Source organism: Electrona antarctica (assembly GCF_951216825.1).
Source record: "Electrona antarctica genome assembly, chromosome: 1".
NCBI lineage: Eukaryota > Metazoa > Chordata > Actinopteri > Myctophiformes > Myctophidae > Electrona > Electrona antarctica.
The window spans coordinates 39,967,408-39,987,407 of record NC_136806.1 but is presented as its reverse complement, the minus strand read 5'-3'; the positions used below and the strand labels follow the sequence as shown (position 1 = coordinate 39,987,407).

At 46.1% G+C, this 20,000-nt stretch overlaps 1 protein-coding gene across 1 annotated transcript in view; it reads left to right on the top strand.

Annotated features, from left to right (window-relative positions):
• Positions 1-20,000, top strand: part of LOC306923776 (connector enhancer of kinase suppressor of ras 2) — a 133,456-nt gene that overhangs the window by 48,469 nt on the left and 64,987 nt on the right. The window contains exons 3-5 of the mRNA XM_079502073.1: positions 13,399-13,601; positions 15,274-15,361; positions 18,493-18,534. Of these exons, the coding sequence (XP_079358199.1) occupies positions 13,399-13,601; positions 15,274-15,361; positions 18,493-18,534 (333 nt within the window). The remainder of the gene's footprint in view (positions 1-13,398; positions 13,602-15,273; positions 15,362-18,492; positions 18,535-20,000) is intronic.

Here is a 20,000-nt window from a genome sequence, read left to right as displayed (position 1 = left end):
ACGCACCAGAACACGATCACCTGGTTCAAGGACAACAACACCCTTCATGTGGCGGTCATAGTATCTCTTCCCTCGAGCACTTGACTGTTGACTATTCTCAGAGGCCAGTCGGTAAGCGTCCTTCATCCTTTGAGCCCACTTCTCAGCATAGCCTCTTGGAGACGTGGCTTCCTCTTCCTTTGCCAGGCCAAATATCATGTCCACAGGCAGGCGTGGGTGACGTCCATACATTAAATAGAAAGGCGAAAACCCTGTTGCCTCATGCCTGGTACAATTATAGGCGTGGATGACTTGTGGTAAGTGGTCTCTCCATCTTTCCTTCTCCTTTTCTCCGAGAGTTCTGAGCATTTGGAGCAAGGTTCGGTTGAATCTTTCCACGGGATTACCCTGAGGATGGTAGGGCGTGGTCCTGGAGTGACCGACTCCACTGAGTTGTTGCAGGGTCTTGAAGAGTTCATTTTCAAATTCTCGACCCTGGTCATGGTGCAATTTCCAAGGGTACGCAAACCGTGGAATGAAGTCCTCAAAGATTTTCTCTGCAGCAGTCTTTCCGGATTTATTTCTGGTGGCGTAGGCTTGGGCGTACCTTGTAAAATGGTCAATAACAACCAGAATGTATTCGAAGCCTCCCTTGCTTTGCTCCAAGTGAAGATAGTCGATGCAAACCAACTCTAGGGGTGATGTAGTGGTAATGCTTCCCATTGGAGCCCTGATATGTGAGACCGGCTTCTTCTGCTTGATGCAGGGACATTTTCTTGTTACATAAGCTTCAACATCTTGCTTCATGTATGGCCAGTAGAACCGGTCCCTGGCTAGTCCCAAGACCCTTTCTGTCCCCATATGGCCCATCTCGTCATGGAGGTGTCTCAACACCAGAGGTCGGTACTGGTCAGGCAAGACGAGCTGACTCCTCTGGCTTGTTCGCCGGTACAGCAGACCATTTTCCAGATGGAGTTTCTCCCATTGGTGTAGCATCTTTCTCGCAAGGCCACTAACTCCCTTTTTCATGTCGTTGGTCAGTGTGTTAGTGGTCTCTTTCAGCTGGATGACTTGACTGATGGCAGGATCATCTCGTTGAGATTTAATGAGCTCATCATGGGGGATGGTTGGGAGTAGCTCTGTTGACTGTGAGGTTGAGCTATCTTGTGACAGGTTCAGGACTGCCACATAAGCAACATCCTTCTGCTTGGCGGCGTGACTGCCTTCCCACGTTGCCAGTATGATGTCTTTGGACAGCTCCTCTGTGCAGGCGTCAACGTAGTTGTCAATGTCTAATGGCATGCGGGACAAGGTGTCGGCATCCACATTAATCTTGCCCGGTCGATACTTGATTTCAAACCGGAAGTCCGCTAGCTCACCAACCCATCGGTGGCCGACAGCATTGAGCTTAGCGGTGCTCAACACGTAGGTTCATGGGTTGTTATCCGTGTACACCAAAAAGTGGGGCGCGTAGAAGAGGTAGTCTCTGAACTTTTCGCATATGGACCACTTTAAAGCCAGGAACTCAAGTTTCCCTGAATGAAGGTTGTAGTTCCGCTCTGCTGGCGTCAGCGTCCTGGACCCGTATGCAATGATTCTGAGCTTCCCTCCCTGGCGCTGGTATAGCACCGCACCAAGACCTTGTTGTGACGCGTCTGTGTGCAGCACGTAAGGGAGATCAAAATCAGGATACGCTAGTACTGGGGGGTTGGACAGAGTATGGATGAGCTGGTCAAGGGTTCTTTGGTGCTCTTCAGTCCACTGTATCGGGGTCCTGGATGACATTTGGGCTCCTTTTCCCCGTTTCTGTCTGGGCTGAGGCACGGTGGTGACAGGGTTTTTGGATTGCAAGAGCTCATACATCGGTTTGGCAATTTTAGAGAAATCTTGAATGTACGTTCTGTAGTAGCTTAAGAATCCTAGAAGCTTACGGACCTCTCCGACGGTGTTGGGGGTTTTACTCCTCAAGGCCTGAATGGCTTCCAGGTCCTTGGGGTCTAGCCGCACTCCCTCAGCAGAGACCAGCTTCCCCAAATAACGAACTTCCTTTTTGAAGAGCTCGCACTTGTTTGGCCTGAGCTTTACGCCGTGGCGTTGGAGCGCCCTCAGCACTCGTCTCAGCGACTCTACATGGTCTTCAAAGGTCTTACTATAACAGAGAACGTCATCCAAATATGGTATGCAGCATTCGTCTCGCAAGGAGTCAAGCATTTCCTCCATGCTTCTCTGAAAAGCAGCTGGGGCGTTTGAAAGCCCAAAGGGGATGCGCACCCACTCATACAAGCCCCATGGAGTGATGAAGGCGGTCATGTGTCTCGACCCTTCTGTGATGAAGCCTTGATGATAGGCTTTTCCCTGATCCAAAATTGAGAACAGGTTGTAGCCACCCAGCGTGTCAATGAGGTCTTGAATACGGGGAAGTGGGTGTCTATCTGGAACTGTCTTTTGGTTCAGGAGCCTGTAATCTATGCATAGCCGCAAACTTCCATCCTTCTTGCGGACACAAACCACTGGTGCGGAGTATGGGGATTTGGACTTTACAATCCACTTCTTTGCCAGTAAGTCTTGGATGTACTCCTTAACTTCCTTGTACAGTGGTTTGGGAATTGCTGTATAGCTCCTCTGTACTGGGATGTCATCCTTCAGGGTTATCCCCATTTGGAGGCTTGGAATGCACCCCATGTCATCTTCATCCTGAGCAAACGCATTTGACTCCTCGTAGAGCATTTGTTGGACTACAGCTTGGTGTTCGTCACTTAGGTGGCTTATATCGACAGGAGGAGACCACCGCTTGAATGGTTGTTCTTGTTGGTTACTGTTGTCTCCATCGACAGGAACAGGTAAGTCGACGTTGCTGATCTCGACGCTATCCATCTGATCTGTCTCCACAATCTTGTCGATCGGCTGAATACTGCCCAACATTGTGAAGTTGTTCAATGTCACATCGTGTTGGGTGTGGTTACCCACAGGAATCTCCACATAGGGCTGCCTGACGTGGTGGATTTCGACCAAGCCATCACCAATATCTAGCTCCTCCAGTCTCGGGTCTGGATGGTTGACCTCGAACAGTGCCACAGAGGACGTGAAATCAGCAGGCACCTTGCACTTGATGCGAGCGACATGGCCTGGGCGGACGACAATGTCTTGACGTCCAACTCTCACCACTGCATGGTGCTGGTCGGGTTCCTGGGTCTGTATCAAGTTCACAATTGTCTCTGCTTGGTCATTTTCAATCTGTATGGCCTCTCCCAGCAACTTGCCAATAATCGCAACAACTTCAATGTCACTCTCCTGCCCTAGGATGAGCTCTTCAATGACGTTGAAGCCCAATATCGGTCTCACAAGGCTCACACGGCTGACCAGGAAGGGTACTCTGATGGCGAGATTTGGATCATCGTTGCCAGGTAGGTTAAAGGTGAGTTCCACCCATCCATCATATGGGATCTGTCCTCCATTGGCTGCAGTGAGATCCAGTGGTCTGCTTCCTATGAGTTCACTGAGAGGGCGCACTTCCTGTTGAGGTAGGTATTTGTGTTTCCATGGCTTGTCAATAATACTGACTTGGGCCCCAGAGTCGAGCAGAACCGTCACAGCGTATCCACTTAGATTGCATTTCAATAAGCACTTCTTGCCAATTAGCTTAGCTACTCGCTGCGATGGTGACTTGTCATCAGCCGATGAGTGAGAAGGGGCGGCAAGATGGTGATTGACCTGCACTGCTACTGGTGTGGTATTGTCTGGATGGGACTGAAGGCTGGTGCCGGTCACAGGTGGTCCCTCTGCTGTGACCGGGGGGAGTTTCCCGACGGCTTAGGTCTCTTCAGGCACCCAACAGCACGGTGCCCCTCTTCTCCACAGGCGAAACAGTGGTTGCAGTTGGGACGGCCATTTGCAACACAGTTAGGGCAGCCATATGGTCTTTCTTTCCTTACTTGTCGATTCTGAATCTGTTTAGTGGAACACTGACAGGTGGACTGGGGCTGAGGCTCAGGTCTTGACTGATTTGATGCCGCTTTTGATTGTAGGGAGGTTACGACTTCCGTCAGAGCTTGTACTTGAGCGCTGAGTTTTTGGATGAGCTCATCTTTAACTTGCGTGTCAGGAGCAGGCTTCTCTTTGTTCACTTCATTGGTGGTCACTTCACCACTGTGAGCTTGAGCTGACTTGGGGCGATTGCTGCGTCCCAAGCGTCGCTTCCTCTCACTTTCTTCACTTGTCGTTTTGTTGACTTGTCTTAGAAGTGCATCATCTGTGACTGCAGGGTCTGAGAGGAGTGGCTTCAACTCCCTCCTGATATCATCATGTTTCTCATTCAGGCCCTGATAAACTGTGCGAAGGAAGACATTCTGAGCTGTTTGTGCTTCGTACTTGATATCAGAGTCTGTCTGTTTTGACATAAAGATCACTTTTTGTTTGAGCCCCATCATCCTGTAGAGAAACTGCTGTGGTGTTTCATGTTCATGTTGTTTGGCACTTATCAGTTCCTGGAACAGCTCAGTACTGCTTTTCTCTCCCAGATGAGACTGTAGGAAGCTCTTCAGCTCGGCTATGGTCATGTCATCCTTGCTGCAGAGCATATCCTTGAAGTTTCCAGGCTTTATGATGCGAAACACTGCTCGTATGATTTCACCCTCAGTGTGCATTTCTCTCAGTCCTTGGTCAATCTGCTTGCTGATACTGCTGTAGGTTACTTCGGATGCATTATCACCAATCTGTCCACCATGCACCTTGAATTCCTTCTTCTGGAGGAAGGGTAGGTCTTTGAGGGCAATCATACTTCCAGTATGGTGATCATGGGTGGGATGGGAGGATGTTATGACATGTGGACTGCGGGACTGGTAAGTGTGTTGTGTGTCAGTTGTGGTGTATGGACTGTGGGACTGGTGAGAAACAGTGGGAATGGTGTCAGTTAAGGTGTGTGGAGTAAGTGAAGCCCCACCCTGTTTAACCTTTTTGCGCAAATCATCATAAGTAGACATCAGCTTACTGATTTGTAATTCAAGGGCATCAGTTTGAGCGGCCAAATCAAATGGTGCAATGTCAGAGTGTGTACCCGTAACATGTGTGTCAGTGTGGACACTCTCAGATAAGTGTGATGAAACATTAGCATCAGAAACAGCATCAGATACAACAGATACATCAACATTTGCTCCAGCGCCGGTACTAAAATCACTCTTAGTACGCTTATCAATAATTTCAGCAATAATGTCTAGCATACATCTTAACTCCGAAATGCCCTGATCATCTGACTCTAGCAAATCGGTGCTCTCCATGTAGGAACACAAAAAATCAATACAGCTCTCTTCATCCTGGTTGACCAACTTAGCTTGAGTAGGCCCTCGTGAAACGACTTTGGCAAGCTGTAGCAGTTCATCTGAAGAAAGGTTGAATAGCTTCTTCTTTATGGTCCAGGTCAGCGTTTTCCTCTCGTTGTCTGCCATCGTGAACATCAATCAGACACCCTCAGCTCGTGAAGTCCTTGCTCTGGCCGCAGTCAGACGCTCTCGACTCTCACAGCTCCTCGCTCTGACGATGAAGCACCCTGGCCACAGGTTCAGGAATCACTGGATCGACGTCCTACTCCGACCATCAGGTGGCGCCGATCCCGGACGAGCCCCCACAAATCTGTTACAGGTCTCAGTTGTAAGACCCATATGCAGATGAGTTTTGCTGCTGGGAAGCCCTCCTATGCCTGATAAAACAGGAATAAAATGAATAGGACAGGTGACGACGGTGTTGTCCTTTTAGCCTCCTCATGCAGAATCAATTTATTAATTCACAATTCAATGTATTTCTTTTCTCTGTATCATTTCGTTTTCAATAAATCAATACATCGATCAAAATAAAACATAGTCACAATATTCCCTTTTTTCATGACATCACATTGTGTTCACATTTAAATCCACATTTAGTTACAAATAACCTCTTTTAGTTACTTTCATAACCACCAGCATCTGTTTTTATCATACCACAAAAATACAAGGACTGTTCCTTTAAATGTCTGTGTCAGACATTAGTGCACATTCATTATGCATTGTAAATAGCAGCCTAGCATAGTGCTACAAATATATATCCCTTAAACATCAGGTAAGTAATTATCATAGTGCAGGACTGAGTTTCAAATGGCTGTAGGCAAAACGTTCTTCATAGTACTAAAATGCTTAAATGCTTAAAGTGCATTAAAATGTAAAATGATACAAAAACGTTTTATAATCAAACATTCTGTTCATCAAAAATACTTCTGAACAGTATTACTAAGCTAAAGACACAAAACTGGAATGATCTGGAGCCCCAAAAACGTAGTCTTCCTTCATTTTCACCAAAACACAACAGGACCACCATTTTAGAAGCACATGGAAAAACGGCACATTGTTTGGGTCACAAAACCACTCAAAAGTATATTCAGCTTCACCAAAAACGATCTCTAAAGTAAAATAAAACATAGGCAACAACTGTGTGCAGTTTAAGAGTCTGTTGTGCAGTACAAACCTGATAAAACAGGAATAAAATGAATAGGACAGGTGACGACGGTGTTGTCCTTTTAGCCTCCTCATGCAGAATGAGGAAGTGGGTCAGTCCATTCAACAAGTGCCTCTGAAAACGAAGCGAGTCGCCACACTGCCCCCTAGTGGTGGAAACACTAGGAAAGTTCCACTGTGTAGTGTCATTGAGCTTGGAATAAACCAAGATATAAATGCATTGTCCAATCTTGCTCATACATTGTCCATTCTTGCTCATATAGCAATATTCTTTTCACAAAAACAAATAACATCTTCAAAATCATAACAAAATAAAATACAAACATAAATGTGACCATACATTTTGTGTGCGTCACACGTGCGTGCGTGCGTGCGTGCGTGCGTGCGTGTGTTGTATATAAGTGAACCCGCACACAAAGCCTTTAATTTCAATCCAGTCACAAAGCAACGTTAGAGATTGTATCACATCCCTGGAGAGCTATTTACTGTATCTCCAACCCTTTACATTTCCACAGCAGCATGTACAGTATAGACCTGACGATCACACATAACCATGTACTGTATAGACCTGACGATCACACATAACCACTCACAACCAGACAATTAACCCAATCGGTAACAACCTCCAGATTACGAGATTTGATTAAAAAACATTAATCCAGCTTTAAAACATTTTTTTTTACCTTTTTTATTCCCGTGGCTGGACCCCATCTCACTCCCATGGTAGGAACAGCCTATATCCCGATCGTGGTTTTTGTGCTCAGAATGGGATAAAGTACCATGTTTCGAGCCTACTAAAACATGAATGTGATGTCGAGCTAAGAATATTAATCGTCTGGGCATTAGTACACAGTACATATTAGTATTAGTATTAGTAGTATTAGCATTAGTACACAGCCTGGAGTGAGGCTAGACTAATGATATGGAGGGCAATCACGTCCGGGTCGGGCGGATGAGGCTCTTCTTCTTTGCTTATTTTGCGCATTTCACTGGCACTATAGCCTCACGATCCATTTCACTGGCACTATAGCCTCACGATCCTCATTTCACTGGCACTATAGCCTCACGATCCTCATTTCACTGGCACTATAGCCTCACGGTCCATTTCACTAGCACTATAGCCTCACGATCCTCATTTCACTGGCACTATAGCCTCACGATCCTCATTTCACTGGCACTATAGCCTCACGATCCTCATTTCACTGGCACTATAGCCTCACGGTCCATTTCACTGGCACTATAGCCTCACGATCCTCATTTCACTGGCACTATAGCCTCACGATCCTCATTTCACTGGCACTATAGCCTCACGATCCTCATTTCACTGGCACTATAGCCTCACAATCCTCATTTCACTGGCACTATAGCCTCACGATCCATTTCACTGGCACTATAGCCTCACAATCCTCATTTCACTGGCACTATAGCCTCACAATCCTCATTTCACTGGCACTATAGCCTCACGATCCATTTCACTGGCCTATAGCCTCACGATCCTCATTTCACTGGCACTATAGCCTCACGATCCTCATTTTACTGGCACTATAGCCTCACGATCCTCATTTCACTGGCACTATAGCCTCACGATCCTCATTTCACTGGCACTATAGCCTCACGGTCCATTTCACTGGCACTATAGCCTCACGATCCTCATTTCACTGGCACTATAGCCTCACAATCCTCATTTCACTGGCACTATAGCCTCACCATCCATTTCACTGGCACTATAGCCTCACGATCCATTTCACTGGCACTATAGCCTCACGATCCTCATTTCACTGGCACTATAGCCTCACGATCCATTTCACTGGCACTATAGCCTCACGGTCCATTTCACTGGCACTATAGCCTCACGGTCCTCATTTCACTGGCACTATAGCCTCACGGTCCATTTCACTGGCACTATAGCCTCACGATCCATTTCACTGGCACTATAGAGCGTCGCAGTCCCGCCTCCTACCCTGGACCAGGAAATTAAACCCAATGCATTATTCTCATAGACATTTCTTAAAGTATTTATTTAAAGACGGTTACGCCGCGGACAAAGCCAACTCGAGTCCTGACAACTCATGACAACACAAACAATATTTTGGACCAAACAAATAATTAGAAAGAAGAAAAAAATGGCAGGTTACAACACTTTTTTTGTTGTTTTTCTTCTTTCTAATTATTTGTTTGGTCCAAAATATTGTTTGTGTTGTCATGAGTTGTCACGACTCGAGTTGGCTTTGTCCGCGGCGTAACCGTCTTTAAATAAATACTTTTATTTAAATTTATATAAATGTCTATGAGAATAATGCATTGGGTTTCATTTCCTGGTCCAGGGTAGGAGGCGGGACTGCGACGCTCTATAGCCTCACAATCCCTTTCACTGGCACTATAGCCTCACAATCCTCATTTCACTGGCACTATAGCCTCACAATCCTCATTTCACTGGCACTATAGCCTCACGGTCCTCATTTCACTGGCACTATAGCCTCACAATCCTCATTTCACTGGCACTATAGCCTCACGATCCATTTCACTGGCACTATAGCCTCACGGTCCTCATTTCACTGGCACTATAGCCTCACAATCCATTTCACTGGCACTATAGCCTCACAATCCTCATTTCACTGGCACTATAGCCTCACAATCCTCATTTCACTGGCACTATAGCCTCACGATCCTCATTTCACTGGCACTATAGCCTCACGATCCTCATTTCACTGGCACTATAGCCTCACAATCCTCATTTCACTGGCACTATAGCCTCACGATCCTCATTTCACTGGCACTATGGCCTCACGATCCATTTCACTGGCACTATAGCCTCACGATCCTCATTTCACTGGCACTATAGCCTCACGGTCCTCATTTCACTGGCACTATAGCCTCACGATCCATTTCACTGGCACTATAGCCTCACAATCCTCATTTCACTGGCACTATAGCCAGGGCTTGACGCTTAGCATTTTTCCAAGTAGCACGTGTGCGACTAAGTTGAAAAATATAGTAGCACACAAATTATTTTAGGAGCACGATGAAAAGTTATCAAATAATGTGTTTTTGAGGGGCGCTAGCCCCTCCTATATACAGCTTTAGTCCCCACAATATTTGCCATTGACAATGAACGGAGAAATTAGGTCAAAATTCCGCTAAATATGAGACGTGAATTAAACATCAAAACATTAAACGCCATTGCCATTGAAAGGACAATGTATGTCATATGTAAACGAGCAAATCAGCTAACCAATCAACAGGCATTCTGATTGGCCAGTATGAGATGATTCATGATGATGTATGATGATAAGAGCGCCCCTCACTTCACACAGGTAGAATCCGTGCACACGTGCACTCTTTGCTTGCACGGCCGCACGCTGTTTCACCCACGTTTGGTTAAAAGTTATATCGAGTGATGTTTGAACATTAAACTTTCCAAATAACTTTAGTATTCAACGTGTCGGGGTCCAAGCAACTCCTTCTGTGCTATCATGCTATCCTGCTGCGTTCGCTCCGCTGCTGACAGGGAAGAGAAGCAACACATGGAGGGGCGGGCGGTTGGAGAAAAAGGGACAGATCTTCAAATGAACGCCGCATTGAGCCTCGACACGTTGTAGATCTGCTCTTTTTGGCGAACGACACCGCCGTACTATAGAAATATAAATGTAGGTATAGAACCGCTACTATAGAATGTGCACTTGCTGTAGAGCCTTGTCTTTGAATGGTCAAATTCTGTAGTCGCACCGGTGCTACAAAGTGAATTTTACAACTCGCACAGTGATATTTTAACTCGCAAATGCGAGTACCTAGTCGCACTGTCGAGCCCTGACTATAGCCTCACGATCCTCATTTCACTGGCACTATAGCCTCACGATCCATTTCACTGGCACTATAGCCTCACGGTCCTCATTTCACTGGCACTATAGCCTCACGGTCCTCCTCATTTCACTGGCACTATAACCTCACGATCCATTTCACTGGCACTATAGCCTCACAGTCCTCATTTCACTGGCACTATAGCCTCACGGTCCTCATTTCACTGGCACTATAGCCTCACGATCCATTTCACTGGCACTATAGCCGCACGGTCCTCATTTCACTGGCACTATAGCCTCACGGTCCATTTCACTGGCACTATAGCCTCACGATCTATTTCACTGGCACTATAGCCTCACGATCCCGCCTAGAGGGCTGGGCAGGATTGTGTTAAAATTAGGGATGTCCCGATCCTGTCTTTTGGCTCCCGGTCCGATTCCGATCATTTGATTTTGAGACATATACCGATACTGAAAACATGTTGTTCCAGGGACCCCTCAGAAGCAAAGATTTAAAAACGTTTGCTGTGAAAGAATACATATTCATACATTTTCAGAATTTTTCTAAAATAGCAGATCTACAAGCTCATATTGCAGCACTCAGTGCCACACTATGAGCTTGTATATCTGCTATTTTTCAATAGCTAATGTTTAAAAGAATGGTTAAAGTGGTTAAAAGCTGCACAGATGCATTCCAGGTCTCAAATGGTCGCCATATCGTTACAGAACTGAACCAATATCAAAATCATGTGATCTTTTGACCAATATTTTATTTGAATATTTCTGTTTGAATGTGATACAGTACACGCTTTATGTGAGGATCAAAGCTGTAATCACTGTTTTCTTCGAAAGCTTTCAAAAGCTTCAACAGGTTGAGAAATGTGAAATATGAAATAATACATTGGAGTTGTTTGAGCTAATATGTGCATCAGCACGCCCGCCTAAGGTAAACCTTACTGGAAATTAGAGATGTCCCGATACTGTATCGGTATCGGAAAAGTATCGGATCGGCCCTTATTTGGTCATATCGGGTCATATCGGTATCGGTGAATATGCCAGTCTAACCACCGATCCGACACAGGGGTAAGGGGTTGACACTATGGCAGGTAAATAAAATGTTGGGGCATGTGGAGTTTGCTTTCGAGTTGCCCAAACTGCAAGTGCACATTTGAGTGACGAGTCTGCTATAAACACAACATGAGATATAGCTAGATAGCTATAAACACTATTCCACACTATTTTGATTTTAGGACCTGGGTGCAAGAGTTATGAGGCGCAATGTAAAGTGGGCTGTTATAGCACCACCATGAGGCCGACTGATGTAATAATTTAATTTTAATAATTATTATGAACCTCCCCTCCAAGTGTTGTAACTGTAGCTCTGACGGTTTTTGAGAGAAAAAGACTTGATGTAAGTTTTCGCATTTTCCCAAGTGGATGGATAATTTTAGTGCACTAATAAATTAATTATTAATCAATCATTTGTTAAATTGAAAAACGGGCTTCGTTAAGACCTCCGTAATATTATGGTCAATGCCTGTGTGAAAAATCAGAGCGATTGGTGCAGCCAGTGAGGAGCTACGACAGTGTCAGACATTCATTCATTCATTCAGACATTCAAACATTGAGTGAATTATAGTTAGATTAGATTAGATTATAGTTAGATGAAGGCTCTGTTCCATTTAATGTAGCACAGTGGTTCTCAATTGTTTTAATTTCACTCTCAGATTTACTCACCCGTATAAGGCACCATTTGGAACCCCCTCAAGGAACCATGAGGGTCCCTGGACACACCTTGAGACCCACTGGTGTAGTGTTTCCATGAGGGTCCCTGGACACACTTCGAGACCCACTGGTCTAGTGTTTCCATGAGGGTGCTGGACACACCTTGAGACCCACTGGTCTAGTGTTTCCATGAGGGTGCTGGACACACCTTGAGACCCACTGGTCTAGTGTTTCCATGAGGGTGCTGGACACACCTTGAGACCCACTGGTCTAGTGTTTCCATGAGGGTCGCTGGACACACTTTGAGACCCACACCTGTACAATATCAGCACCCTGACTCTGTTTGACCAGAATGGAACGGAGCCTTATAGTGTATGTAGTGAAGGAAGTAAGGCCTAATTTCTTTCCGATATGGCTGCTGTGAGCTTATTGCTTACAGTCACCATAGATATTATAAAAATAGATGCCTCACTAGCTGCTGCAGTTCATTATAGCGACGTGTATCCCAATGAAGGCAGGAAGTCAAGCGGAAGTGCAGTGCTGAAGGCTTTTTTATTTTTTTTAACAAATCTTTATAAAGTCATGCAAATAGATTACAATACAAAACAAGACAAACAAACCAACACAAACAACAAAGTTATTAATACAACAATACAACATCAGAGCCAGGGGGGATAACATTAAAGAGTGAACACAAAGCAACAGTTCTCCGCAGCTTTCTTATTTAGAAGTGCTGAAGGCATTTGCTGAAGGCATGCTGCGTCGCTGCCCAAGTGACGTCACTCATGCGACTCCTCCATGTCTCTCACTGTCACTCAAGTGACTACTGGTCAATCACAGTGAGTCTTTTCCGGGACTTGTTACGCACATGGAAGCTTGACATTGAAGGCAAATGCTTTGCAAGGAATCTCGGGAAAATTGTGCCTTCAATTGTGACACGCGCCTCAGAGCCGGAAAGGGCGTCTACGTTTATATGTCTATGACAGTCACTGGCTGTGAATGCAGTCCCACTGGCAGCCCTGGAGGCTGCCAGTGAGAACTGCAGGGAGTCCCATGCAAAGACGCCACACAGCTTCAGCACCATGGAGAGAACTCAACACTCTGTGAGTGTGTGTGTGTGTGTGTGTGTGTGTGTGTGTGTGTGTGTGTGTGTGTGTGTGTGTGTGCATGTGCGTGTGCATGTGTGCACACGTGCGTGCATGTGCGTGTGCATGTACGTGTGTGTGCGCGTGCGTGTGTGTCCTCTAGTACAGTGGTACTCAACCTGTGGGTCGGGACCCCCAGGTCCCCCATTTTGTAAACACACAATACCGTTGTTTTATTTTATTTCAGTTAACTTAAAGGTTTATTTCTTTCTATTCTACTTTTATGCATGCACGTCTATGTGCGTAACCACTTGTGTTTGCTCTCTCCTCCAGAACTACGGCCTAGAGACGGAGAACCTGCGGACTCTGTCCCACAAGCTCAACGCCTCGGCCAAGAACCTGCAGAACTTCATCCTGGGCCGGCGGAGGGGCGGTCATTATGACGGACGCGCCTCGCGGAGGCTCCCTAACGACTTCCTGACCTCCGTGGTCGACCTGATTGGGGCAGCCAAGAACCTGCTGGCTTGGCTGGACAGGTAGGGGGAGAGACCTCTTGCTGTTGTTTTTTGTGTGTGTGCCGCTTTCTCTCCCCAAATATGGGCTATTATGCACACAGAATAGCTCTTCCTACTTCCGGGCCGCTTCCCTACTTCCTTCACAGGTGTTAACAATGATACTAATTAAGGCTCTTTGGTAAATGGTGCATTTTATATAGCACCTTTATCCAAGGCGCTTTACAGAGATTGTGCATTACATTCACCCATTCACACACACATTCATACACCGATGGCAGCGGAAACCATGCAAGGCACCAACTAGCACATCGGGAGCAATTAGGGGTTCAGTGTCTTGCTCAAGGACACTTCGACAGTAACTCTGGAGGAGCCCGGGTTCGAACTGGCAACCTTACGGTTACCATCCAGGCACTCTACCCCTGAGCCACCGCCGCCCTCTTTTCCATTTAGTGTGCAGTGGTTCTCAAACTTTTTAATTTCAAGGACCTCCATAACTCTGAGAGTGTACAAATGGAACCAAATGGTCCTTGAGCAAGATACTGACGCCTGCAGCCCCAGTCCGTAGAGTGAGAAATATCACCCTCCCTGCCTGGCTTCCCTCCTCCGAACACGGCCCTATTGTGTTTGATACGACAAAGCCGAATGCACCGCAGTGGATTTGAACCCCCAGCCTCTGCGGAGAGACTGTTTTAAATCTTGCTCAAGTACACTTCTACACTAACTCTTGGGGAGCTCGGCTGCTCTTCCGGCCACTCAACCCAGAGCCACTGTCGCCCCAAAAATGTTGAGAACCATTGGAATAGTTAATGTAATGGACTTATTAAAAAAAACTGTTTTAATTGAGATACGTTTTTATCATGTTCGCTGTTGGAAAGCGTTTTATAAAAGCAATAGCTCACTCCAGGCCATAACATAGTAACATACAGTGATTATCATCAGTGTTAAGGGCTGTTGTTCGGCCCAGTGTGGGGCCTGTTGTGAGTTATTGCTTAATTATACCACAGTTAGTTCTGACCTTGCATTGTGATTGGGCAATTTAATGATTGCCAATATCTCACACAATGATATAGCACTCCGAATACATCAACTTTGTTTACCGTATCTGTTACCTGGCAACAGCTGCCACCTGTGGTTTTCACCTTGCTTTCTAATCATGAATATAATTGATGAAATGGTGGTGTTACCGTGATGATAGAGTCAAGGACATATCAGTCGTTTTGTTGGGTTTGTTCAGTAACAGGGCTCTCCTCGTCTCTCCATCTCTTTGGCCAATTTCAGCCAATCAGGAGTGAGTACCCAGTGTTCCAGTTCCACAGTTTTGCTGTATGTATCTCTCTGATTGGATATACAATTTGTATCCTGTCCTGAAAATGCATTTTTCTGTTGACTAAAGAGCTGGAAAGACAGGGACACTCTACTACTGAACAAACACACTATAGCAATAAATAATATCAGAATATAGAACTTTTTTTAACAAACAATTATATACCTATCACTATCACCCTAAACACTTAAACACATGCACTCACAGAAGATGTTACTTAAGTAATATGTTCTGTGAGTGTGTTTTGTTTTGTTTCCAAATGAAGACATCACAATTAGATCTAGGAATTAGATGGTACACACCTACCTGTTTTGTTGAATTGCATATTTCTTTATACAGAGTGTGTGTGTGTGTGTGTGTGTGTTTCAGGTCACCGTTTGCCAGTGTGACAGAGTACTCCTTGCTGAAGAACAACATTGTGCAGCTTTGCTTGGAGTTAACCACCATTGTACAGCAGGTACACGCACGCACGCACGCACGCACGCACGCACGCACGCACGCACGCACGCACGCACACACGCAGACACGCAGACACGCAACAAGGAATAGGCCTAATACAATAAAATCAAATAAGTAAATACCTGGTAATAATAATTACATTAAAAGATATATAAAAAACAATGGGTTAAATTCAGAGACTTGACCACTTAAACCCCAGCATACGTATTCTGGAAAAACCTTCGCAGAAAACAGATTGACAACAGCTTGTTGATCAGCTATTTTCAGTGAAAAGAGAATAGACACAAGTATAGAGCCCTGAGGGACAACCATATTTGGTTAACATAGTTTCAGTTTCAGTTTACTAGTGTGTCACTAGTGAGTTTCAACCCCTTCAGCACTGTATTATAGGATATACCTGTGTCTATCCTATGTCTGATTGGCTCCCTGGCAGGCAGAGTTTGACTGAGGTTAGGTTTAGGCATAGTTGCAAAATCACAGTGACTACTGGCCAATCACAGGGGTCTCCCTAAAAAATCAATGCTATCGATAAGTGCACTATATGTTTTGTTGTTTGACAAAATGTCAAAAATAGCAGATCTACAAGCTCAGCATGTGTCACATCGGCTCGCTTTGGGAGCTTGAAGATCCACACGCACGCACACACACACACACGCACACACGCACGCACGTGTACACCTTGTGCATGAACGTTTGTGAGTCTGCATGTGATGTGTGAGATTGCATAATGCTTGCAGGTTTGTGCGTGCATGTGCACGTGTGAGCGTTCATGTGTGTTTGTGAGTCTGCACGTGCAAGCCTGCTTGTGTGTGTTTGTGTTTGTTTGTGAGTGTGCACGCGTGAGCATGCATGTGCGTTTGTCAGCGTGCCGTGCCTGTGTGCTGTTTATTTGTGAGCACGCATGTGCGTTTGTGAGACAGCGACGTGCATGTGTGAGCGTGCATGCATTTGTGAGCCAGCGACGTGCATGTGTGAGCGTGCGTGTGTTGTTTGTGAGCCAGCGACGACGTTCATGTGTGAGCGTGCGAACCGTGCATGCGTTTGTGAGCCAGCGACGTGCATGTGAGCATGCGTGTGTGTTTATGAGCCAGCGTGTATGTGTGAGCGTGCGTGTGTGTTTGTGAGTGTGCCCAGGCTCAGGCTCTGGCTGTGAGAAGATAACACAGAGTAGGAAAAGGGACAGCACAGCAGACACACCGCAACATCACTCTAGAGCACTGAGCTCCACACAGAGGAGCAACATCACTCTAGAGCTCATTACTCTAGAGCACTGAGCTCCACACAGAGGAGCAACATCACTCTAGAGCTCATTACTCTAGAGCACTGAGCTCCACACAGAGGAGCAACATCACTCTAGAGCACTGAGCTCCACACAGAGGAGCAACATCACTCTAGAGCTCATTACTCTAGAGCACTGAGCTCCACACAGAGGAGCAACATCACTCTAGAGCACTGAGCTCCACACAGAGGAGCAACATCACTCTAGAGCTCATTACACTAGAGCACTGAGCTCCACACAGAGGAGCAACATCACTCTAGAGCTCATCACTCTAGAGCACTAAGCTCCACACAGAGGAGCAACATCACTCTAGAGCACTGAGCTCCACACAGAGGAGCAACATCACTCTAGAGCTCATTACACTAGAGCACTGAGCTCCACACAGAGGAGCAACATCACTCTAGAGCACTGAGCTCCACACAGAGGAGCAACATCACTCTAGAGCTCATTACAGTAGAGCACTGAGCTCCACACAGAGGAGCAACATCACTCTAGAGCTCATTACACTAGAGCACTGAGCTCCACACAGAGGAGCAACATCACACTAGAGCACTGAGCTCCACACAGAGGAGCAACATCACTCTAGAGCTCCTTACACTAGAGCACTGAGCTCCACACAGGAGCAACATCACTCTAGAGCTCATTACACTAAAGCACTGAGCTCCACACAGGAGCAACATCACTCTAGAGCTCATTACTCTAGAGCACTGAGCTCCACACAGGAGCAACATCACTCTAGAGCTCATTACTCTAGAGCACTGAGCTCCACACAGAGGAGCAACATCACTCTAGAGCTCATTACTCTAGAGCACTGAGCTCCACACAGAGGAGCAACATCACTCTAGTCTAGAGCACTGAGCTGCACACAGAGGGGCGGGACCCACGTGTGGGTCGCGGACCTTATTGTTATGGGTCCCCCCCGAGTAAATCTCTTTATTTTGTTTCATACAAGAAAGTTTAAACAAAAAAGTTTCACATGTTTTGGGCTTGTATAAATTAGCTATTTTGACTGGTTTGTGTCCCGGGCAAAGGTCTAAAGGTGTCTTCCTAAAGGTGTGTGATTTCTGTGCAGCACTTTGTAACTTCTGTTTAGAAAAGTGCTACATAAATAAAGTTAGTGTCTCCACCAGGCCAAAGGCCTGTCCGTCCATCCGTGTGTGTGTGTGTGTGTGTGTGTGTGTGTGTGTGTGTGTGTGTGTGTGCGTGCGTGCGTGCGTGCGTGCGTGCGTGCGTCACGGTGTGTGTGTGTGCGTGCGTGCGTGCGTCACGGTGTGTGCGTGCATGCGTGCGTACGTGCATGCGTGCGTCAAGTCTGTGAGCAGTTATAATTTCCGGCACCGCTGGACCGATCAATGTGAAATGTGAAACAGGGCTCAAGCTGTAAAACTGCGGTACCATATTGGACCAGGACCAAACTCCACGGGCCGTGGCCCACATTTTAGGCCCGTGCAGGACTCTAACTCAAATACCACCCAGGCAACAGCACAGTAAAAAAAAGAAGAAATATTGAACTAATAGAAAGTTTAAAGCCTAATAATACCAGACAGAATTAGAATGCGGATGGAGATAGTAGAGCATGCGGTTCATCTTCCGTCCTGTCATCATCTTGTTTCTGATTTCCTACACTCTTGGCGGTTCTATTTATGAGAGCTGGTTATTTGAGCTGCTCTGCTGATATCTGCATCCGTCTCATGTGTTGTCCTCCTCTCCTCTCCTCTCCTCTCCTCTCCTCTCCTCTCCTCTCCTCTCCTCTCCTCTCCTCTCCTCTCCTCTCCTCTCCTCTCCTCTCCTCCCCTCTCCTCTCCTCTCCTCTCCTCTCCTCTCCTCTCCTCTCCTCTCTTCCTCTGCAGGACTGCACTGTGTATGAGACGGAGAACAAGATCTTACATGTGGTAAGTGTCATGGTGAAACTGCTGACTCATCTATCACGCTACCTGGATGTTCTGTGTTCCTGCACACATCATGTTTCTCTGTCCAGTGAAACTCATCATGCATGTATGTACACTACAGTATACGCTGTGGTGCATTCTATCTGTATGTACACTCAGTACAGTATACGCTGTGGTGCATTCTATCTGTATGTACACTCAGTACAGTATACACTGTGGTGCATTCTATCTGTATGTACACTCAGTACAGTATACGCTGTGGTGCATTCTATCTGTATGTACACTCAGTACAGTATACGCTGTGGTGCATTCTATCTGTATGTACACTCAGTACAGTATACACTGTGGTGCATTCTATCTGTATGTACACTCAGTACAGTATACGCTGTGGTGCATTCTATCTGTATGTACACTCAGTACAGTATACGCTGTGGTGCATTCTATCTGTATGTACACTCAGTACAGTATACGCTGTGGTGCATTCTATCTGTATGTACACTCAGTACAGTATACGCTGTGGTGCATTCTATCTGTATGTACACTCAGTACAGTATACGCTGTGGTGCATTCTATCTGTATGTACACTCAGTACAGTATACGCTGTGGTGCATTCTATCTGTACGTACACTCAGTACAGTATACGCTGTGGTGCATTCTATCTGTATGTACACTCAGTACAGTATACGCTGTGGTGCATTCTATCTGTATGCATGGCTGAGGGAAGTAGGGGTGCTGGGGGGGCTGTAGCACCCCCTCCCCCCAGGCACAGCCCCCCCTCGAACAGGAGGGGAAGAAGAAAAAAAAGAATACAATATGCTGTATCACAGTATTGGCACCTTATCCTGGTTAATTGCCTGTGTCAGTTCGTTCATATAACTTGCGTGTGGAGAGGGAAAGTAAAGGCCACGTTTGCGCGTGAAAATGCGCGAAAATGCGCGTGCATGATGCGCGTGCACGCGCATTTTTGCGGCGCGCGTAGCGCGCGCACCCCCTACTAGACGCTCAGCCCCTGCGAGTGTAAAGTACTTCCCGCGGGCCTGTCTGTATGTACACTCAGTACAGTATACGCTGTGGTGCATTCTATCTGTATGTACACTCAGTACAGTATACGCTGTGGTGCATTCTATCTGTATGTACACTCAGTACAGTATACGCTGTGGTGCATTCTATCTGTATGTACACTCAGTACAGTATACGCTGTGGTGCATTCTATCTGTATGTACACTCAGTACAGTATACGCTGTGGTGCATTCTATCTGTATGTACACTCAGTACAGTATACGCTGTGGTGCACGCCTCTGAGAAACACAGATATTTCAACTTAATGGCACATTCCTTGCAAACCTGTTTCTCTACATTTTAGCTTTCTTTACCTATAGCTCCCTCTCCCTTAATGCTTCTTCTCAGTTACTCTCTCTCTCTCTCTCTCTCTCTCTCTCTCTCTCTCTCTCTCTCTCTCTCTCTCTCTC